The sequence below is a fragment of the Vicugna pacos genome, chromosome 31 (genome assembly GCF_048564905.1).
Source record: "Vicugna pacos chromosome 31, VicPac4, whole genome shotgun sequence".
Lineage (NCBI taxonomy): Eukaryota > Metazoa > Chordata > Mammalia > Artiodactyla > Camelidae > Vicugna > Vicugna pacos.
Window position 1 is genome coordinate 10,022,521 of NC_133017.1, and position 23,748 is coordinate 10,046,268.

The following is a 23,748-nucleotide window of genomic DNA, read 5'->3' on the forward strand; positions in this document are numbered from 1 at the left end:
CCAATTCCTGGGCCTGCCCCCAATTCGGCCGGCCCTATCCTGCACCTGCACACTCTGGGCCTGCACACTACTGGGACTGCTCCCACTTGTGCCTGCACACACCTGGGTCTGCACACTCCTCGGTCTGCTGCCTCCTGTGCCTGCACACTCCTGGGCATGCACACGCCTGGGCCTGCCCTCTGCTTGGTGGGCACGGTCCTGGGACTCCCCATTCCTGCGCCTGAACACCCTTGGACCTGCCCTTTCTTGGGCCTGCACACTCTGGGGCCTGACGTCCCCTGGTTCTGCACAGTACAGGGGCTGCACACTCCTGGGCCTGCACACTGCTGGGTCTGCACAGCCCTGGGCCTGCACACTCCTGTCTCTGCACACTCCGGTGTCTGCACACTCCTGGGCCTGAACACTCCTGGACCTGCCCTGGACTGGGCCTGCACCCTCCTTTGCCTGCACACTCCACGGCCTGCACACTCCTGGGTCTGCACACTACTGGGGCTGCTCCCACATGTGCCTGCACACTCCTGGCCCTGCACACTCCTGGGGGTGCACACTGCTTGGTCTGCACAGTCCTGGGCCTGCACGTTCCAGGGATTGTCCTCTCCAGGGCCTGCACACTCCTGGGCCTGCACCCTCCTTGTCCTGCGCACTCCTCTGTCTGCACACTCCTACCCCTGCACACTCTTGGGCCTGCACACTACTGGGCCTGCTCCTACGTGTGCCTGCACACACCTGGGCCTGCACACCAGCCCTCTGTGGGGCCCTTCCTTTGCTGAGTCTGTGCATGAGCTCCCTGTGATGCCAGCCCACAGAGGTGACAGGTGCAGTAGGTGTTTGTGGTTCTAGAGACATGATGGCTCTCCTAGGAAGCCGGGTCCAGATGATCCCCACTGCGCCGATGGGGGATTGGGGAGACCCTGAGAAGCAGGTGGCTTGTCCAGGGTGACAGCACTGCTGGCGGGGGAGCCGGGTCTGAAGCCAGCTGTGTCATCAGAGCTGTGACCCTGGCTGCATCCAGGCCTCCCCAGGGCTATAGGAGGGGCCGAGTTGGTGTCACTGGGTGGACATGGCATGGGGTGGGAAGTGAGCCATCAACAGCCCAAAAAGGCCCTTGGGGAGCTTTGTGTAAGGAGGAAGCTTGGGGAAGGGGACCCCAGGAAGTGACCTCACTTCCCTGGCAACAGAGCCCAACACAACTTGGGACCCAGGTCACCAGGCACCCGCTGTGTAGAGAAGGACACTTCTCAACTGACTTGGCTGGTGAACTCAGCTCAGCTCAGACATGTTTTGTTGCATCCCAAGATCCCGAGGTCGCGGCCCGCGGAAAGCCCGCAGCAACGGCCTTTGCCAACAGTGCCGACAGTGGGTCGGGTCTCACCCCAGGCGCCTCTGGCCTTTTGGCCAGAGGGACCGAAAGGTAACACAGGGAGGCCCAGGGCAGGCCCGCCCAGGCCGGGCCACCACTCAGACCCCACCCGGGTGGCCCCACAGCCCCTTCCTGACTGGTGGCGGTGGGGCAGTCATGTTGGGGGGGTCCTGCCTCAAGCAAGAGCAGGCTGAGGAAGGGTCAGAGGCCTGGGGGGCCGATCACGTCACCAACCTGGGTCCAAGCGGGCTGGCTGGGATGTGGAGAACCGGGGCAGGGCCCTGCTGCCCGAGGTGGCGCCCATGCCCTAGGGTGTGTCTCTTGCCTCCCGGGTGACTGAGATGACCAAGGTCCCAGTCTGATCAGGCAGCAGACGGTCGAGTGGGGCAGAAGCAGGAGTGGTCCTGGCCAGGCAGGGCTCTGAGACCTGCGGGCCGGGCCGGCTGCCGGTCACTGTCATTGCAGAGCCAGACACCGCAGGATCCAGGGAACCAGGACACTCATGCCAGCTCCCCAAGTGAGGGGCTGGTGTGCCACACTGTGGAAGGCCAGCACAGGCTCCGGAAGAGTCTGGGTATGAAGGGCTCCCCACCACCACAGCCTCCTGCCCAGACATCGCCCAGGTCTCTCCCCAGGATCTTGCCTGCAGCTCCTGAAGAGCCTGCTGCTCCTGCTCATCTAGCCGCTCCTGAAGAGCCTGCCGCTCCTGCTGATCTTGCCGCTCTTGAACAACCTGCAGCTCCTGAAGAGCCTGCCTCTCCTCCTGATCTAGCCGCTCCTGAAGAGCCCGCCGCTCCTGAAGAGCCCACGGCTCCTGAAGAGCCTGCCGCTCCTGAAGAGCCCACCGATCCTGAAGAGCCTGACGCTCCTGCTGATCTAGCTGCTCCTGAAGAGCCCGCCATTCCTGCTGATCTAGCCGCTCCTGAGGAGCCTGCAGCTCCTGAAGAGCCTGCCATTCCTGAAGAGCCCGCCGCTCCTGAAGAGCCCGCCGCTCCTGAAGCGCCTGCCGTTCCTGCTGATCTAGCCGCTCCTGAAGAGCCCGCCATTCCTGCTGATCTAGCCACTCCTGAAGAACCTGCTGTTCCTGCTGATCTAGCCGCTCCTGAAGAGCCTGCAGCTCCTGAAGAGCCTGCCGCTCCTGCTGATCTTGCCACTCCTGAAGAGCCTGCCGCTCCTGAAGAGCCCACCGATCCTGAAGAGCCTGACGCTCCTGCTGATCTAGCTGCTCCTGAAGAGCCCGCCATTCCTGCTGATCTAGCTGCTCCTGAAGAGCCCGCCATTCCTGCTGATCTAGCCGCTCCTGAAGAGCCCGCCATTCCTGCTGATCTAGCCGCTCCTGAGGAGCCTGCAGCTCCTGAAGAGCCTGCCATTCCTGAAGAGCCTGCAGCTCCTGAAGAGCCTGCCATTCCTGCTCATCTAGCCGCTCCTGAAGAGCCTGCAGCTCCTGAAGAGCCTGCCATTCCTGAAGAGCCCGCCGCTCCTGAAGAGCCTGCCGCTCCTGCTGATCTTGCCACTCCTGAAGAGCCTGCCGCTCCTGCTGATCTTGCTGCTCCTGAGAAGCCTGCAGTTCCTGCACCTGCACCTGGGCCGCTGGGCAGTGGAGAACCATTTCAGGCATCATCACCCCCTAGGGCTCTGCCCCCTCTGCACCCTCCTACACCTTCTCCAAAATCCCACCATAAATCCCCTCCCCTACCCGAAGTTGACTTCCCTACCCCTGAATTTGCTTTTGTTTTGTTTTTCTTTAGTTTAGTTTATTTGTTTTACATCATTTATGGCATCCTGTATTTTTCCATTTTCCACTTCCTTTAATAAAATACAGATTTTTTTCCCTTTTAAATTGTGCATTTCAGGAACATTAAGTGCATTCCCATGCTGTCCGACCATCACTACCATGTAGTTTTATGCTCTTTACGCTATTTATGCCCGTGAAGTACATCCCACCACGGCCTCAAACCCCTCATCTGGGCACTCCTGGGCATGCACACTCCTGGGCCTACACAATCCTGGATCTGTACACTCCTGGGCCTTCCCTGGCATGGGCCTTCTCTGGCCCTGGCTTGCACACTACTGGGCCTGCACACTCCTGGATTGCACACTCATGGGCCTGCACACTCCAGGACATGCACAATCTTGAGCCTGAACACACCTGGGCCTGTGTACTCCTGATTTTGCACACTCCTGGGCCTGAACACTGCTGGGCCTGCACAGCCCTAGGCCTGTACAATTCTGGGCCTGCACACTCCTGTCTCTGCACACTCCGGAGTCTGCACACGCCTGGGCCTGCACACTCCTGGGCCTGTACACCCCTGGGCCTGCACCCTCCTTGGCCTGCACACTCCTCTGTCTGCACACAGCTGGGCCTGCAAACTTCAGGGCCTGCACTCTACTTGGCCTGCACACTACTGGGCCTGCTCCCTCCTATGCCTGCACACTCCTGGGCATGCACACTCCTGGGCCTGCACACTCCTGGGCCTGCCCTGTCCCTGGCACCAGCCTCCTTCACCCCAACGGTGCCACTCACACGGCTGCGGCGTCTAGCCAGGAGCCCCCAACCGAAACCCCTCCCGAGGGACACCCTTGCCGGCCCCCAGGGAAGCAGCGGGGCTCCTCTTACCTGCGAGGCGGAGACGTAGTCCAGCTGCAGCCTGACGTCCAGCTGCCGGGCGTGCAGGGCCAGCGTGCATGAGGGCAGCAGGATGGCCGTGATCGGCTGGAAGCTGCCCCCCGAGCCTCTACCGCCCCTTGGGGAAGAGGAGGAGGAAAATCCACGTCAGTGCCAAGAACACAGGACCCGTCCACAGAGGGCCCCTCAGGTGTGACAACCCCAGAGGCGCCCGCAGCCGACCTGGACTGAGAGCCACTTTTCTCGCGGAAGCTCAAGGACCTATGCTGAGCCTCCCTCTCCCTCCCTAAAGAGGGAAAACCCAGAGGCTTTCTAACTTTGCACTCACTGTCCATGTATCAGCCATGTCTAGTTTACCTGCACACTCCAGGGCCTGTACGCATCTATCCTTACACACTCCTTGCCTGCAAACTCCTGGGCCTCCTCCCTCCTGTACCTACACACTCCTGGGCCTGCACCACCCAGGGCCTGCCCTCTCCTGGGCCCGCACAATCCCTCGAGTGCACACTCAGGGCCTGCACACTCATGGGCCTTCCCTCTCCTGGGCCTGCCTCCAATTCGCCCGGCCCTCTCATGGACCTCCACACTCCTGGGCCTGCACACTCCAGAGCCTGTGTTCTCCTAGGCCCGCACACTCCTGGGACAGCACACACCTGGGCCTACACACTCCTGGACCTGCGCACACCTCGGCCTGCATGAACCTGGGCTTGTACACTCCTGGGCCTGTTACCACTTATGCCTGTGCACAGCTAGGCTTGTTCCCATCTGTGCCGGCACACTCCTGGGGCTACACACGGATTGAAATACACAGCCCTAGGCCTGTACAATACTGGGCCTGCACTCTCCTGTCTCTGCACACTCCGGTCTGCACACTCCTTGGCCTGCACACTCCTGAGCGTACTCCCTCCTGTGCCGGCACACTCCTAGGCATGTACACGCCTGGGCCTGCCCTCTGCTTGGTGGGTATGGTCATGGGACTCCCCATTCCTGCGCCTGAACACCCTTGGGCCTGCCCTTTCTTGGGCCTGCACACTCTGGGGCCTGACGTCCCCTGGTTCCAGACACTACAGGGACTGAACACTCCTGGGCCTGCACACTGCTGGGTATGCACAGCCGTGGGCCGCACACTCCTGTCTCTGCACACTCCGGTGTCTGCACACTCCTGGGCCTGTACACTCCTGGACCTGCCCTGGACTGGGCTTGCACCCTCCTGGGCCTGCACACTCCAAGGCCTGCACACTCCTGGGTCTGCACACTACTGGGGCTGCTCCCACTTGTGCCTGCACACTCCTGGGCCTGCACACTCCTTGCCCTGCACACTCCTGGGGGTGCACACTGCTTGGTCTGCACACTCCTGGGCCTGCACATTCCAGGGATTGTCCTCTCCAGGGTCTGCACATTCCTTGGCCTGCACCTTCCTTGTCCTGTGCACTCCTCTGTCTGCACACTCCTGGGCCTGCACACTCCTTGGCCTGCAAACTCCAGGGCCTGCACACACATGGGCCTGTACACTCCTGGGCCTGCCCTGGCCTGGGCCTGCGTATTCCTTTTCCTGCACACTCCACTGTCTGCACACTCCTGGGCCTGCCCTCTCCTGGACCTACAAAATGTTGGGCCTGCACACACCTGGGCCTGTATACCCCTGGACCTGCACACACCTGTGACTGATCCCTCCTGTGTCTGCACACTCCAGGTCCTGCACACTCCTGGGACTTCCCTCTCCTGGGCCTGCCCCAAATTCGGCCGGCCCTCTTCTGGACCTGTACATCCTTGGGCCTTCACACTACTGGGCCTGCTCCCACTTGTGCCTGCACACACCTGGGCCTGCACACTCCTCGGCCTGTAGACTCCAGGATATGAACTCCCCTGTCTCTGCACACTCCGGTGTCTGCACACTCCTTGGCTTTCACACTCATTAGCCTACTACCACCTGTGCCTGCACACTACTGGGCCTGCTCCCACCTATGCCGACACACTTCTTCGCCTGTCCCTCCTGTGCCGTCACAATCCTAGGACTGCACACTCCTGTCTCTGCACACTCCAGTGTCTGCACACTCCTGGTCCTGCACACTCCTGGGCCTGTACACTCCTCTGTCTGCTCACTCCTGGGCCTGCCCTCTCCTGGGTCCGCACAAATCCTCGTGTGCACATTCCAGAGCCTGCAAACTCCTGGGCCTTCCCTCTCCTGGGCCTGCCCCCTATTCGGCCGGCCCTCTCCAGGACCTGCACATTCTTGGGCCTTCACACTACTGGGCCTGCTCCCACTTGTGCCTGCACACACCTGGCACTGCACACTCCTCGGCCTGCTCCCTCCTGTGCCTGCACACTCCTGGGCATGCACACTCCTGGGCCTGCACACTCCTGGATCTGTACACTCCTGGGCCTTCCCTGCATGGGCCTTCTCTGGCCTAGGCTTGCACACTGTTGGGCCCGCACACACCTGGATTGCACACTCATAGGCCTGCACACTCCAAGACATGCACAATGTTTAGCCTGAACACACCTGGGCCTGTATAATCCTGATTTTGCACACTCCTGGGCCTGAACACTGCTGGGCTGCACAGCCCAAGGCCTGTACAATCTTGGGCCTGCACAATCCTGTCTCTGCACACTGCGGAGTCTGCACACGCCTTGGCCTGCACACTCCTGGGCCTGTACACTCCAGGACCTACACCCTCCTTGGCCTGCACACACCTTTGTCTGCACACTCCTGGGCCTGCAATCTTCAGGACCTGCACACTCCTGGGACAGCAGACACCTGGGCCTTCATACTCCTGGACCTGCGAACACTCGGGCCTGCATGAACCTGGGCTTGTACACTCCTGGGCCTGCAAACTTCAGGACCTGCACACTCCTGGGACAGCAGACACCTGGGCCTTCACACTCCTGGACCTGCGCACACTTGGACCTGCATAAACCTGGGCTTGTACACTCCTGGGCCTGCTCCCATCTATGCCTGCACACTCCTAGCCCTGTTCCCACCTGTGCCGGCACACTCCTGGGCCTGCACACTCCTGTCTCTGCACACTCCAGTGTCTGCACACTCCTGCTCCTGCACACTCCTGGGCCTTCCCTGGCCTGGGCCTGCACCCTCCTTGGCCTGCACACTCCTCTGTCTGCACACTCCTGGGCCTGCACACTCCTGGACCTGCACAATGTTGGGCCTAAACACACCTGGGCCTGTACACTCCTGGACCTGCACACTCCTGTGACTGATCCCTCCTGTGTCTGCACACTCCTGGGCCTGCACACTGCTGGGCCTGCCCTCTCCTGGGCTCGCACAATCCCTCGTGTGCACACTCAAGGGCCTGCACACTCCAGGGCCTGTACGCATCTATCCTTACACACTCCTTGCCTGCAAACTCCTGGGCCTCCTCCCTCCTGTACCTACACACTCCTGGGCCTGCACAACCCAGGGCCTGCAGACTCCTGGGACTGCACACACCAGGGCATGCACTCTCCTGGACCTGTGCACACCTGGGCCTGCACGAACATTGGCCTGTACACTCCTGGGCTTCCACACTCCTGTACCTGCTCCCTCCTGTGACTACATACTCCTCGGCCTACAAACTCCTGGTCCTGAACACTCCTGGGCCTGAACACTATTGGCACTGCACACTCTTGGGACAGCACACTTCTGGCCCTGCACACTCCTGCGCCTTCCAATTCCTGGGCCTGCCCCCAATTCGGCCGGCCCTATCCTGCACCTGCACACTCTGGGCCTGCACACTACTGGGACTGCTCCCACTTGTGCCTGCACACACCTGGGTCTGCACACTCCTCGGTCTGCTGCCTCCTGTGCCTGCACACTCCTGGGCATGCACACACCTGGGCCTGCCCTCTGCTTGGTGGGCACGGTCCTGGGACTCCCCATTCCTGCGCCTGAACACCCTTGGACCTGCCCTTTCTTGGGCCTGCACACTCTGGGGCCTGACGTCCCCTGGTTCTGCACAGTACAGGGACTGCACACTCCTGGGCCTGCACACTGCTGGGTCTGCACAGCCCTGGGCCTGCACACTCCTGTCTCTGCACACTCCGGTGTCTGCACACTCCTGGGCCTGAACACTCCTGGACCTGCCCTGGACTGGGCCTGCACCCTCCTTTGCCTGCACACTCCACGGCCTGCACACTCCTGGGTCTGCACACTACTGGGGCTGCTCCCACATGTGCCTGCACACTCCTGGCCCTGCACACTCCTGGGGGTGCACACTGCTTGGTCTGCACAGTCCTGGGCCTGCACGTTCCAGGGATTGTCCTCTCCAGGGCCTGCACACTCCTGGGCCTGCACCCTCCTTGTCCTGCGCACTCCTCTGTCTGCACACTCCTACCCCTGCACACTCTTGGGCCTGCACACTACTGGGCCTGCTCCTACGTGTGCCTGCACACACCTGGGCCTGCACACCAGCCCTCTGTGGGGCCCTTCCTTTGCTGAGTCTGTGCATGAGCTCCCTGTGATGCCAGCCCACAGAGGTGACAGGTGCAGTAGGTGTTTGTGGTTCTAGAGACATGATGGCTCTCCTAGGAAGCCGGGTCCAGATGATCCCCACTGCGCCGATGGGGGATTGGGGAGACCCTGAGAAGCAGGTGGCTTGTCCAGGGTGACAGCACTGCTGGCGGGGGAGCCGGGTCTGAAGCCAGCTGTGTCATCAGAGCTGTGACCCTGGCTGCATCCAGGCCTCCCCAGGGCTATAGGAGGGGCCGAGTTGGTGTCACTGGGTGGACATGGCATGGGGTGGGAAGTGAGCCATCAACAGCCCAAAAAGGCCCTTGGGGAGCTTTGTGTAAGGAGGAAGCTTGGGGAAGGGGACCCCAGGAAGTGACCTCACTTCCCTGGCAACAGAGCCCAACACAACTTGGGACCCAGGTCACCAGGCACCCGCTGTGTAGAGAAGGACACTTCTCAACTGACTTGGCTGGTGAACTCAGCTCAGCTCAGATATGTTTTGTTGCATCCCAAGATCCCGAGGTCGCGGCCCGCGGAAAGCCCGCAGCAACGGCCTTTGCCAACAGTGCCGACAGTGGGTCGGGTCTCACCCCAGGCGCCTCTGGCCTTTTGGCCAGAGGGACCGAAAGGTAACACAGGGAGGCCCAGGGCAGGCCCGCCCAGGCCGGGCCACCACTCAGACCCCACCCGGGTGGCCCCACAGCCCCTTCCTGACTGGTGGCGGTGGGGCAGTCATGTTGGGGGGGTCCTGCCTCAAGCAAGAGCAGGCTGAGGAAGGGTCAGAGGCCTGGGGGGCCGATCACGTCACCAACCTGGGTCCAAGCGGGCTGGCTGGGATGTGGAGAACCGGGGCAGGGCCCTGCTGCCCGAGGTGGCGCCCATGCCCTAGGGTGTGTCTCTTGCCTCCCGGGTGACTGAGATGACCAAGGTCCCAGTCTGATCAGGCAGCAGACGGTCGAGTGGGGCAGAAGCAGGAGTGGTCCTGGCCAGGCAGGGCTCTGAGACCTGCGGGCCGGGCCGGCTGCCGGTCACTGTCATTGCAGAGCCAGACACCGCAGGATCCGGGGAACCAGCACACTCATGCCAGCTCCCCAAGTGAGGGGCTGGTGTGCCACACTGTGGAAGGCCAGCACAGGCTCCGGAAGAGTCTGGGTATGAAGGGCTCCCCACCACCACAGCCTCCTGCCCAGACATCGCCCAGGTCTCTCCCCAGGATCTTGCCTGCAGCTCCTGAAGAGCCTGCTGCTCCTGCTCATCTAGCCGCTCCTGAAGAGCCTGCCGCTCCTGCTGATCTTGCCGCTCTTGAACAACCTGCAGCTCCTGAAGAGCCTGCCTCTCCTCCTGATCTAGCCGCTCCTGAAGAGCCCGCCGCTCCTGAAGAGCCCACGGCTCCTGAAGAGCCTGCCGCTCCTGAAGAGCCCACCGATCCTGAAGAGCCTGACGCTCCTGCTGATCTAGCTGCTCCTGAAGAGCCCGCCATTCCTGCTGATCTAGCCGCTCCTAAGGAGCCTGCAGCTCCTGAAGAGCCTGCCATTCCTGAAGAGCCCGCCGCTCCTGAAGAGCCCGCCGCTCCTGAAGAGCCCGCCGCTCCTGAAGCGCCTGCCGTTCCTGCTGATCTAGCCGCTCCTGAAGAGCCCGCCATTCCTGCTGATCTAGCCACTCCTGAAGAACCTGCTGTTCCTGCTGATCTAGCCGCTCCTGAAGAGCCTGCAGCTCCTGAAGAGCCTGCCGCTCCTGCTGATCTTGCCACTCCTGAAGAGCCTGCCGCTCCTGAAGAGCCCACCGATCCTGAAGAGCCTGACGCTCCTGCTGATCTAGCTGCTCCTGAAGAGCCCGCCATTCCTGCTGATCTAGCTGCTCCTGAAGAGCCCGCCATTCCTGCTGATCTAGCCGCTCCTAAGGAGCCTGCAGCTCCTGAAGAGCCTGCCATTCCTGAAGAGCCCGCCGCTCCTGAAGAGCCCGCCGCTCCTGAAGAGCCCGCCGCTCCTGAAGCGCCTGCCGTTCCTGCTGATCTAGCCGCTCCTGAAGAGCCCGCCATTCCTGCTGATCTAGCCACTCCTGAAGAACCTGCTGTTCCTGCTGATCTAGCCGCTCCTGAAGAGCCTGCAGCTCCTGAAGAGCCTGCCGCTCCTGCTGATCTTGCCACTCCTGAAGAGCCTGCCGCTCCTGAAGAGCCCACCGATCCTGAAGAGCCTGACGCTCCTGCTGATCTAGCTGCTCCTGAAGAGCCCGCCATTCCTGCTGATCTAGCTGCTCCTGAAGAGCCCGCCATTCCTGCTGATCTAGCCGCTCCTGAAGAGCCCGCCATTCCTGCTGATCTAGCCGCTCCTGAGGAGCCTGCAGCTCCTGAAGAGCCTGCCATTCCTGAAGAGCCTGCAGCTCCTGAAGAGCCTGCCATTCCTGCTCATCTAGCCGCTCCTGAAGAGCCTGCAGCTCCTGAAGAGCCTGCCATTCCTGAAGAGCCCGCCACTCCTGAAGAGCCCGCCGCTCCTGAAGCGCCTGCCGTTCCTGCTGATCTAGCCGCTCCTGAAGAGCCCGCCATTCCTGCTGATCTAGCCACTCCTGAAGAACCTGCTGTTCCTGCTGATCTAGCCGCTCCTGAAGAGCCTGCAGCTCCGGAAGAGCCTGCCGCTCCTGCTGATCTTGCCACTCCTGAAGAGCCTGCCGCTCCTGAAGAGCCCACCGATCCTGAAGAGCCTGACGCTCCTGCTGATCTAGCTGCTCCTGAAGAGCCCGCCATTCCTGCTGATCTAGCCGCTCCTGAGGAGCCTGCAGCTCCTGAAGAGCCTGCCATTCCTGAAGAGCCTGCAGCTCCTGAAGAGCCTGCCATTCCTGCTCATCTAGCCGCTCCTGAAGAGCCTGCAGCTCCTGAAGAGCCTGCCATTCCTGAAGAGCCCGCCGCTCCTGAAGAGCCTGCCGCTCCTGCTGATCTTGCCACTCCTGAAGAGCCTGCCGCTCCTGCTGATCTTGCTGCTCCTGAGAAGCCTGCAGTTCCTGCACCTGCACCTGGGCCGCTGGGCAGTGGAGAACCATTTCAGGCATCATCACCCCCTAGGGCTCTGCCCCCTCTGCACCCTCCTACACCTTCTCCAAAATCCCACCATAAATCCCCTCCCCTACCCGAAGTTGACTTCCCTACCCCTGAATTTGCTTTTGTTTTGTTTTTCTTTAGTTTAGCTTATTTGTTTTACATCATTTATGGCATCCTGTATTTTTCCATTTTCCACTTCCTTTAATAAAATACAGATTTTTTTCCCTTTTAAATTGTGCATTTCAGGAACATTAAGTGCATTCCCATGCTGTCCGACCATCACTACCATGTAGTTTTATGCTTTTTACGCTATTTATGCCCGTGAAGTACATCCCACCACGGTCTCAAACCCCTCATCTGGACACTCCTGGGCATGCACACTCCTGGGCCTACACAATCCTGGATCTGTACACTCCTGGGCCTTCCCTGGCATGGGCCTTCTCTGGCCCTGGCTTGCACACTACTGGGCCTGCACACTCCTGGATTGCACACTCATGGGCCTGCACACTCCAGGACATGCACAATCTTGAGCCTGAACACACCTGGGCCTGTGTACTCCTGATTTTGCACACTCCTGGGCCTGAACACTGCTGGGCCTGCACAGCCCTAGGCCTGTACAATTCTGGGCCTGCACACTCCTGTCTCTGCACACTCCGGAGTCTGCACACGCCTGGGCCTGCACACTCCTGGGCCTGTACACCCCTGGGCCTGCACCCTCCTTGGCCTGCACACTCCTCTGTCTGCACACAGCTGGGCCTGCAAACTTCAGGGCCTGCACTCTACTTGGCCTGCACACTACTGGGCCTGCTCCCTCCTATGCCTGCACACTCCTGGGCATGCACACTCCTGGGCCTGCACACTCCTGGGCCTGCCCTGTCCCTGGCACCAGCCTCCTTCACCCCAACGGTGCCACTCACAAGGCTGCGGCGTCTAGCCAGGAGCCCCCAACCGAAACCCCTCCCGAGGGACCCCCTTGCCGGCCCCCAGGGAAGCAGCGGGGCTCCTCTTACCTGCGAGGCGGAGACGTAGTCCAGCTGCAGCCTGACGTCCAGCTGCCGGGCGTGCAGGGCCAGCGTGCATGAGGGCAGCAGGATGGCCGTGATCGGCTGGAAGCTGCCCCCCGAGCCTCTACCGCCCCTTGGGGAAGAGGAGGAGGAAAATCCACGTCAGTGCCAAGAACACAGGACCCGTCCACAGAGGGCCCCTCAGGTGTGACAACCCCAGAGGCGCCCGCAGCCGACCTGGGCTGAGAGCCACTTTTCTCGCGGAAGCTCAAGGACCTATGCTGAGCCTCCCTCTCCCTCCCTAAAGAGGGAAAACCCAGAGGCTTTCTAACTTTGCACTCACTGTCCATGTATCAGCCATGTCTAGTTTACCTGCACACTCCAGGGCCTGTACGCATCTATCCTTACACACTCCTTGCCTGCAAACTCCTGGGCCTCCTCCCTCCTGTACCTACACACTCCTGGGCCTGCACCACCCAGGGCCTGCCCTCTCCTGGGCCCGCACAATCCCTCGAGTGCACACTCAGGGCCTGCACACTCATGGGCCTTCCCTCTCCTGGGCCTGCCTCCAATTCGCCCGGCCCTCTCATGGACCTCCACACTCCTGGGCCTGCACACTCCAGAGCCTGTGTTCTCCTAGGCCCGCACACTCCTGGGACAGCACACACCTGGGCCTACACACTCCTGGACCTGCGCACACCTCGGCCTGCATGAACCTGGGCTTGTACACTCCTGGGCCTGTTACCACTTATGCCTGTGCACAGCTAGGCTTGTTCCCATCTGTGCCGGCACACTCCTGGGGCTACACACGGATTGAAATACACAGCCCTAGGCCTGTACAATACTGGGCCTGCACTCTCCTGTCTCTGCACACTCCGGTCTGCACACTCCTTGGCCTGCACACTCCTGAGCGTACTCCCTCCTGTGCCGGCACACTCCTAGGCATGTACACGCCTGGGCCTGCCCTCTGCTTGGTGGGTATGGTCATGGGACTCCCCATTCCTGCGCCTGAACACCCTTGGGCCTGCCCTTTCTTGGGCCTGCACACTCTGGGGCCTGACGTCCCCTGGTTCCAGACACTACAGGGACTGAACACTCCTGGGCCTGCACACTGCTGGGTATGCACAGCCGTGGGCCGCACACTCCTGTCTCTGCACACTCCGGTGTCTGCACACTCCTGGGCCTGTACACTCCTGGACCTGCCCTGGACTGGGCTTGCACCCTCCTGGGCCTGCACACTCCAAGGCCTGCACACTCCTGGGTCTGCACACTACTGGGGCTGCTCCCACTTGTGCCTGCACACTCCTGGGCCTGCACACTCCTTGCCCTGCACACTCCTGGGGGTGCACACTGCTTGGTCTGCACACTCCTGGGCCTGCACATTCCAGGGATTGTCCTCTCCAGGGTCTGCACATTCCTTGGCCTGCACCTTCCTTGTCCTGTGCACTCCTCTGTCTGCACACTCCTGGGCCTGCACACTCCTTGGCCTGCAAACTCCAGGGCCTGCACACACATGGGCCTGTACACTCCTGGGCCTGCCCTGGCCTGGGCCTGCGTATTCCTTTTCCTGCACACTCCACTGTCTGCACACTCCTGGGCCTGCCCTCTCCTGGACCTACAAAATGTTGGGCCTGCACACACCTGGGCCTGTATACCCCTGGACCTGCACACACCTGTGACTGATCCCTCCTGTGTCTGCACACTCCAGGTCCTGCACACTCCTGGGACTTCCCTCTCCTGGGCCTGCCCCAAATTCGGCCGGCCCTCTCCTGGACCTGTACATCCTTGGGCCTTCACACTACTGGGCCTGCTCCCACTTGTGCCTGCACACACCTGGGCCTGCACACTCCTCGGCCTGTAGACTCCAGGATATGAACTCCCCTGTCTCTGCACACTCCGGTGTCTGCACACTCCTTGGCTTTCACACTCATTAGCCTACTACCACCTGTGCCTGCACACTACTGGGCCTGCTCCCACCTATGCCGACACACTTCTTCGCCTGTCCCTCCTGTGCCGTCACAATCCTGGGACTGCACACTCCTGTCTCTGCACACTCCAGTGTCTGCACACTCCTGGTCCTGCACACCCCTGGATATGTACACTCCTGGGCCTTCCCTGAAATGGGCCTTCTCTGGTCCTGGCTTGCACACTACTGGGCCCGCACACTCCTGGATTGCACACTCATGGGCCTGCACACTCCAGGACTTGCACAATCTTGAGCCTGAACACACCTGGGCCTGTATACTCCTGATTTTGCACACTCCTGGGCCTGAACACTGCTGGGCCTGCACAGCCCTAGGCCTGTACAATCCTGGGCCTGCACACTCCTGTCTCTGCACACTCCGGAGTCTGCACACGCCTGGGCCTGCACACTCCTGGGCCTGTACACCCCTGGGCCTGCACCCTCCTTGGCCTGCACACTCCTCTGTCTGCACACAGCTGGGCCTGCAAACTTCAGGGCCTGCACTCTACTTGGCCTGCACACTACTGGGCCTGCTCCCTCCTATGCCTGCACACTCCTGGGCATGCACACTCCTGGGCCTGCACACTCCTGGGCCTGACCTGTCCCTGGCACCAGCCTCCTTCACCCCAACGGTGCCACTCACACGGCTGCGGCATCTAGCCAGGAGCCCCCAACCGAAACCCCTCCCGAGGGACTCCCTTGCCGGCCCCCAGGGAAGCAGCGGGGCTCCTCTTACCTGCGAGGCGGAGACGTAGTCCAGCTGCAGCCTGACGTCCAGCTGCCGGGCGTGCAGGGCCAGCGTGCATGAGGGCAGCAGGATGGCCGTGATCGGCTGGAAGCTGCCCCCGGAGCCTCTACCGCCCCTTGGGGAAGAGGAGGAGGAAAATCCACGTCAGTGCCAAGAACACAGGACCCGTCCACAGAGGGCCCCTCAGGTGTGACAACCCCAGAGGCGCCCGCAGCCGACCTGGGCTGAGAGCCACTTTTCTCGCGGAAGCTCAAGGACCTATGCTGAGCCTCCCTCTCCCTCCCTAAAGAGGGAAAACCCAGAGGCTTTCTAACTTTGCACTCACTGTCCATGTATCAGCCATGTCTAGTTTACCTGCACACTCCAGGGCCTGTACGCATCTATCCTTACACACTCCTTGCCTGCAAACTCCTGGGCCTCCTCCCTCCTGTACCTACACACTCCTGGGCCTGCACCACCCAGGGCCTGCCCTCTCCTGGGCCCGCACAATCCCTCGAGTGCACACTCAGGGCCTGCACACTCATGGGCCTTCCCTCTCCTGGGCCTGCCTCCAATTCGCCCGGCCCTCTCATGGACCTCCACACTCCTGGGCCTGCACACTCCAGAGCCTGTGTTCTCCTAGGCCCGCACACTCCTGGGACAGCACACACCTGGGCCTACACACTCCTGGACCTGCGCACACCTCGGCCTGCATGAACCTGGGCTTGTACACTCCTGGGCCTGTTACCACTTATGCCTGTGCACAGCTAGGCTTGTTCCCATCTGTGCCGGCACACTCCTGGGGCTACACACGGATTGAAATACACAGCCCTAGGCCTGTACAATACTGGGCCTGCACTCTCCTGTCTCTGCACACTCCGGTCTGCACACTCCTTGGCCTGCACACTCCTGAGCGTACTCCCTCCTGTGCCGGCACACTCCTAGGCATGTACACGCCTGGGCCTGCCCTCTGCTTGGTGGGTATGGTCATGGGACTCCCCATTCCTGCGCCTGAACACCCTTGGGCCTGCCCTTTCTTGGGCCTGCACACTCTGGGGCCTGACGTCCCCTGGTTCCAGACACTACAGGGACTGAACACTCCTGGGCCTGCACACTGCTGGGTATGCACAGCCGTGGGCCGCACACTCCTGTCTCTGCACACTCCGGTGTCTGCACACTCCTGGGCCTGTACACTCCTGGACCTGCCCTGGACTGGGCTTGCACCCTCCTGGGCCTGCACACTCCAAGGCCTGCACACTCCTGGGTCTGCACACTACTGGGGCTGCTCCCACTTGTGCCTGCACACTCCTGGGCCTGCACACTCCTTGCCCTGCACACTCCTGGGGGTGCACACTGCTTGGTCTGCACACTCCTGGGCCTGCACATTCCAGGGATTGTCCTCTCCAGGGTCTGCACATTCCTTGGCCTGCACCTTCCTTGTCCTGTGCACTCCTCTGTCTGCACACTCCTGGGCCTGCACACTCCTTGGCCTGCAAACTCCAGGGCCTGCACACACATGGGCCTGTACACTCCTGGGCCTGCCCTGGCCTGGGCCTGCGTATTCCTTTTCCTGCACACTCCACTGTCTGCACACTCCTGGGCCTGCCCTCTCCTGGACCTACAAAATGTTGGGCCTGCACACACCTGGGCCTGTATACCCCTGGACCTGCACACACCTGTGACTGATCCCTCCTGTGTCTGCACACTCCAGGTCCTGCACACTCCTGGGACTTCCCTCTCCTGGGCCTGCCCCAAATTCGGCCGGCCCTCTTCTGGACCTGTACATCCTTGGGCCTTCACACTACTGGGCCTGCTCCCACTTGTGCCTGCACACACCTGGGCCTGCACACTCCTCGGCCTGTAGACTCCAGGATATGAACTCCCCTGTCTCTGCACACTCCGGTGTCTGCACACTCCTTGGCTTTCACACTCATTAGCCTACTACCACCTGTGCCTGCACACTACTGGGCCTGCTCCCACCTATGCCGACACACTTCTTCGCCTGTCCCTCCTGTGCCGTCACAATCCTAGGACTGCACACTCCTGTCTCTGCACACTCCAGTGTCTGCACACTCCTGGTCCTGCACACTCCTGGGCCTGTACACTCCTCTGTCTGCTCACTCCTGGGCCTGCCCTCTCCTGGGTCCGCACAAATCCTCGTGTGCACATTCCAGAGCCTGCAAACTCCTGGGCCTTCCCTCTCCTGGGCCTGCCCCCTATTCGGCCGGCCCTCTCCAGGACCTGCACATTCTTGGGCCTTCACACTACTGGGCCTGCTCCCACTTGTGCCTGCACACACCTGGCACTGCACACTCCTCGGCCTGCTCCCTCCTGTGCCTGCACACTCCTGGGCATGCACACTCCTGGATCTGTACACTCCTGGGCCTTCCCTGCATGGGCCTTCTCTGGCCTAGGCTTGCACACTGTTGGGCCCGCACACACCTGGATTGCACACTCATAGGCCTGCACACTCCAAGACATGCACAATGTTTAGCCTGAACACACCTGGGCCTGTATAATCCTGATTTTGCACACTCCTGGGCCTGAACACTGCTGGGCTGCACAGCCCAAGGCCTGTACAATCTTGGGCCTGCACAATCCTGTCTCTGCACACTGCGGAGTCTGCACACGCCTTGGCCTGCACACTCCTGGGCCTGTACACTCCAGGACCTACACCCTCCTTGGCCTGCACACACCTTTGTCTGCACACTCCTGGGCCTGCAATCTTCAGGACCTGCACACTCCTGGGACAGCAGACACCTGGGCCTTCATACTCCTGGACCTGCGAACACTCGGGCCTGCATGAACCTGGGCTTGTACACTCCTGGGCCTGCAAACTTCAGGACCTGCACACTCCTGGAACAGCAGACACCTGGGCCTTCACACTCCTGGACCTGCGCACACTTGGACCTGCATAAACCTGGGCTTGTACACTCCTGGGCCTGCTCCCATCTATGCCTGCACACTCCTAGCCCTGTTCCCACCTGTGCCGGCACACTCCTGGGCCTGCACACTCCTGTCTCTGCACACTCCAGTGTCTGCACACTCCTGCTCCTGCACACTCCTGGACCTGTACACTCCTGGGCCTTCCCTGGCCTGGGCCTGCACCCTCCTTGGCCTGCACACTCCTCTGTCTGCACACTCCTGGGCCTGCACACTCCTGGACCTGCACAATGTTGGGCCTAAACACACCTGGGCCTGTACACTCCTGGACCTGCACACTCCTGTGACTGATCCCTCCTGTGTCTGCACACTCCTGGGCCTGCACACTGCTGGGCCTGCCCTCTCCTGGGCTCGCACAATCCCTCGTGTGCACACTCAAGGGCCTGCACACTCCAGGGCCTGTACGCATCTATCCTTACACACTCCTTGCCTGCAAACTCCTGGGCCTCCTCCCTCCTGTACCTACACACTCCTGGGCCTGCACAACCCAGGGCCTGCAGACTCCTGGGACTGCACACACCAGGGCATGCACTCTCCTGGACCTGTGCACACCTGGGCCTGCACGAACATTGGCCTGTACACTCCTGGGCTTCCACACTCCTGTACCTGCTCCCTCCTGTGACTACATACTCCTCGGCCTACAAACTCCTGGTCCTGAACACTCCTGGGCCTGAACACTATTGGCACTGCACACTCTTGGGACAGCACACTTCTGGCCCTGCACACTCCTGCGCCTTCCAATTCCTGGGCCTGCCCCCAATTCGGCCGGCCCTATCCTGCACCTGCACACTCTGGGCCTGCACACTACTGGGACTGCTCCCACTTGTGCCTGCACACACCTGGGTCTGCACACTCCTCGGTCTGCTGCCTCCTGTGCCTGCACACTCCTGGGCATGCACACGCCTGGGCCTGCCCTCTGCTTGGTGGGCACGGTCCTGGGACTCCCCATTCCTGCGCCTGAACACCCTTGGACCTGCCCTTTCTTGGGCCTGCACACTCTGGGGCCTGACGTCCCCTGGTTCTGCACAGTACAGGGACTGCACACTCCTGGGCCTGCACACTGCTGGGTCTGCACAGCCCTGGGCCTGCACACTCCTGTCTCTGCACACTCCGGTGTCTGCACACTCCTGGGCCTGAACACTCCTGGACCTGCCCTGGACTGGGCCTGCACCCTCCTTTGCCTGCACACTCCACGGCCTGCACACTCCTGGGTCTGCACACTACTGGGGCTGCTCCCACATGTGCCTGCACACTCCTGGCCCTGCACACTCCTGGGGGTGCACACTGCTTGGTCTGCACAGTCCTGGGCCTGCACGTTCCAGGGATTGTCCTCTCCAGGGCCTGCACACTCCTGGGCCTGCACCCTCCTTGTCCTGCGCACTCCTCTGTCTGCACACTCCTACCCCTGCACACTCTTGGGCCTGCACACTACTGGGCCTGCTCCTACGTGTGCCTGCACACACCTGGGCCTGCACACCAGCCCTCTGTGGGGCCCTTCCTTTGCTGAGTCTGTGCATGAGCTCCCTGTGATGCCAGCCCACAGAGGTGACAGGTGCAGTAGGTGTTTGTGGTTCTAGAGACATGATGGCTCTCCTAGGAAGCCGGGTCCAGATGATCCCCACTGCGCCGATGGGGGATTGGGGAGACCCTGAGAAGCAGGTGGCTTGTCCAGGGTGACAGCACTGCTGGCGGGGGAGCCGGGTCTGAAGCCAGCTGTGTCATCAGAGCTGTGACCCTGGCTGCATCCAGGCCTCCCCAGGGCTATAGGAGGGGCCGAGTTGGTGTCACTGGGTGGACATGGCATGGGGTGGGAAGTGAGCCATCAACAGCCCAAAAAGGCCCTTGGGGAGCTTTGTGTAAGGAGGAAGCTTGGGGAAGGGGACCCCAGGAAGTGACCTCACTTCCCTGGCAACAGAGCCCAACAGAACTTGGGACCCAGGTCACCAGGCACCCGCTGTGTAGAGAAGGACACTTCTCAACTGATTTGGCTGGTGAACTCAGCTCAGCTCAGACATGTTTTGTTGCATCCCAAGATCCCGAGGTCGCGGCCCGCGGAAAGCCCGCAGCAACGGCCTTTGCCAACAGTGCCGACAGTGGGTCGGGTCTCACCCCAGGCGCCTCTGGCCTTTTGGCCAGAGGGACCGAAAGGTAACACAGGGAGGCCCAGGGCAGGCCCGCCCAGGCCGGGCCACCACTCAGACCCCACCAGGGTGGCCCCACAGCCCCTTCCTGACTGGTGGCGGTGGGGCAGTCATGTTGGGGGGGTCCTGCCTCAAGCAAGAGCAGGCTGAGGAAGGGTCAGAGGCCTGGGGGGCCGATCACGTCACCAACCTGGGTCCAAGCGGGCTGGCTGGGATGTGGAGAACTGGGGCAGGGCCCTGCTGCCCGAGGTGGCGCCCATGCCCTAGGGTGTGTCTCTTGCCTCCCGGGTGACTGAGATGACCAAGGTCCCAGTCTGATCAGGCAGCAGACGGTCGAGTGGGGCAGAAGCAGGAGTGGTCCTGGCCAGGCAGGGCTCTGAGACCTGCGGGCCGGGCCGGCTGCCGGTCACTGTCATTGCAGAGCCAGACACCGCAGGATCCGGGGAACCAGGACACTCATGCCAGCTCCCCAAGTGAGGGGCTGGTGTGCCACACTGTGGAAGGCCAGCACAGGCTCCGGAAGAGTCTGGGTATGAAGGGCTCCCCACCACCACAGCCTCCTGCCCAGACATCGCCCAGGTCTCTCCCCAGGATCTTGCCTGCAGCTCCTGAAGAGCCTGCTGCTCCTGCTCATCTAGCCGCTCCTGAAGAGCCTGCCGCTCCTGCTGATCTTGCCGCTCTTGAACAACCTGCAGCTCCTGAAGAGCCTGCCTCTCCTCCTGATCTAGCCGCTCCTGAAGAGCCCGCCGCTCCTGAAGAGCCCACGGCTCCTGAAGAGCCTGCCGCTCCTGAAGAGCCCACCGATCCTGAAGAGCCTGACGCTCCTGCTGATCTAGCTGCTCCTGAAGAGCCCGCCATTCCTGCTGATCTAGCCGCTCCTGAGGAGCCTGCAGCTCCTGAAGAGCCTGCCATTCCTGAAGAGCCCGCCGCTCCTGAAGAGCCCGCCGCTCCTGAAGCGCCTGCCGTTCCTGCTGATCTAGCCGCTCCTGAAGAGCCCGCCATTCCTGCTGATCTAGCCACTCCTGAAGAACCTGCTGTTCCTGCTGATCTTGCCACTCCTGAAGAGCCTGCCGCTCCTGAAGAGCCCACCGATCCTGATGAGCCTGACGCTCCTGCTGATCTAGCTGCTCCTGAAGAGCCCGCCATTCCTGCTGATCTAGCTGCTCCTGAAGAGCCCGCCATTCCTGCTGATCTAGCCGCTCCTGAAGAGCCCGCCATTCCTGCTGATCTAGCCGCTCCTGAGGAGCCTGCAGCTCCTGAAGAGCCTGCCATTCCTGAAGAGCCTGCAGCTCCTGAAGAGCCTGCCATTCCTGCTCATCTAGCCGCTCCTGAAGAGCCTGCAGCTCCTGAAGAGCCTGCCATTCCTGAAGAGCCCGCCGCTCCTGAAGAGCCTGCCGCTCCTGCTGATCTTGCCACTCCTGAAGAGCCTGCCGCTCCTGCTGATCTTGCTGCTCCTGAGAAGCCTGCAGTTCCTGCACCTGCACCTGGGCCGCTGGGCAGTGGAGAACCATTTCAGGCATCATCACCCCCTAGGGCTCTGCCCCCTCTGCACCCTCCTACACCTTCTCCAAAATCCCACCATAAATCCCCTCCCCTACCCGAAGTTGACTTCCCTACCCCTGAATTTGCTTTTGTTTTGTTTTTCTTTAGTTTAGTTTATTTGTTTTACATCATTTATGGCATCCTGTATTTTTCCATTTTCCACTTCCTTTAATAAAATACAGATTTTTTTCCCTTTTAAATTGTGCATTTCAGGAACATTAAGTGCATTCCCATGCTGTCCGACCATCACTACCATGTAGTTTTATGCTCTTTACGCTATTTATGCCCGTGAAGTACATCCCACCACGGCCTCAAACCCCTCATCTGGGCACTCCTGGGCATGCACACTCCTGGGCCTACACAATCCTGGATCTGTACACTCCTGGGCCTTCCCTGGCATGGGCCTTCTCTGGCCCTGGCTTGCACACTACTGGGCCTGCACACTCCTGGATTGCACACTCATGGGCCTGCACACTCCAGGACATGCACAATCTTGAGCCTGAACACACCTGGGCCTGTGTACTCCTGATTTTGCACACTCCTGGGTCTGAACACTGCTGGGCCTGCACAGCCCTAGGCCTGTACAATTCTGGGCCTGAACACTCCTGTCTCTGCACACTCCGGAGTCTGCACACGCCTGGGCCTGCACACTCCTGGGCCTGTACACCCCTGGGCCTGCACCCTCCTTGGCCTGCACACTCCTCTGTCTGCACACAGCTGGGCCTGCAAACTTCAGGGCCTGCACTCTACTTGGCCTGCACACTACTGGGCCTGCTCCCTCCTATGCCTGCACACTCCTGGGCATGCACACTCCTGGGCCTGCACACTCCTGGGCCTGCCCTGTCCCTGGCACCAGCCTCCTTCACCCCAACGGTGCCACTCACACGGCTGCGGCGTCTAGCCAGGAGCCCCCAACCGAAACCCCTCCCGAGGGACCCCCTTGCCGGCCCCCAGGGAAGCAGCGGGGCTCCTCTTACCTGCGAGGCGGAGACGTAGTCCAGCTGCAGCCTGACGTCCAGCTGCCGGGCGTGCAGGGCCAGCGTGCATGAGGGCAGCAGGATGGCCGTGATCGGCTGGAAGCTGCCCCCCGAGCCTCTACCGCCCCTTGGGGAAGAGGAGGAGGAAAATCCACGTCAGTGCCAAGAACACAGGACCCGTCCACAGAGGGCCCCTCAGGTGTGACAACCCCAGAGGCGCCCGCAGCCGACCTGGACTGAGAGCCACTTTTCTCGCGGAAGCTCAAGGACCTATGCTGAGCCTCCCTCTCCCTCCCTAAAGAGGGAAAACCCAGAGGCTTTCTAACTTTGCACTCACTGTCCATGTATCAGCCATGTCTAGTTTACCTGCACACTCCAGGGCCTGTACGCATCTATCCTTACACACTCCTTGCCTGCAAACTCCTGGGCCTCCTCCCTCCTGTACCTACACACTCCTGGGCCTGCACCACCCAGGGCCTGCCCTCTCCTGGGCCCGCACAATCCCTCGAGTGCACACTCAGGGCCTGCACACTCATGGGCCTTCCCTCTCCTGGGCCTGCCTCCAATTCGCCCGGCCCTCTCATGGACCTCCACACTCCTGGGCCTGCACACTCCAGAGCCTGTGTTCTCCTAGGCCCGCACACTCCTGGGACAGCACACACCTGGGCCTACACACTCCTGGACCTGCGCACACCTCGGCCTGCATGAACCTGGGCTTGTACACTCCTGGGCCTGTTACCACTTATGCCTGTGCACAGCTAGGCTTGTTCCCATCTGTGCCGGCACACTCCTGGGGCTACACACGGATTGAAATACACAGCCCTAGGCCTGTACAATACTGGGCCTGCACTCTCCTGTCTCTGCACACTCCGGTCTGCACACTCCTTGGCCTGCACACTCCTGAGCGTACTCCCTCCTGTGCCGGCACACTCCTAGGCATGTACACGCCTGGGCCTGCCCTCTGCTTGGTGGGTATGGTCATGGGACTCC

At 61.3% G+C, this 23,748-nt stretch overlaps 1 protein-coding gene across 1 annotated transcript; it reads right to left on the reverse strand.

The window, feature by feature from the left end:
* Positions 1-1,396: 1,396 nt before the first annotated feature.
* On the reverse strand, positions 1,397-22,867 carry LOC140690636 (uncharacterized). Its single transcript, XM_072952521.1, has 5 exons — positions 22,759-22,867; positions 15,165-15,291; positions 9,243-9,435; positions 2,004-2,950; positions 1,397-1,787 (listed from the first exon to the last, which is right to left on the reverse strand). The coding sequence occupies exons 3-5, from the start codon at positions 9,310-9,312 to the stop codon at positions 1,668-1,670; spliced, it is 1,137 nt and encodes a 378-aa protein (XP_072808622.1). The 5' UTR covers positions 9,313-9,435; positions 15,165-15,291; positions 22,759-22,867; the 3' UTR covers positions 1,397-1,667.
* Between the last annotated feature and the right edge of the window lie 881 nt (positions 22,868-23,748).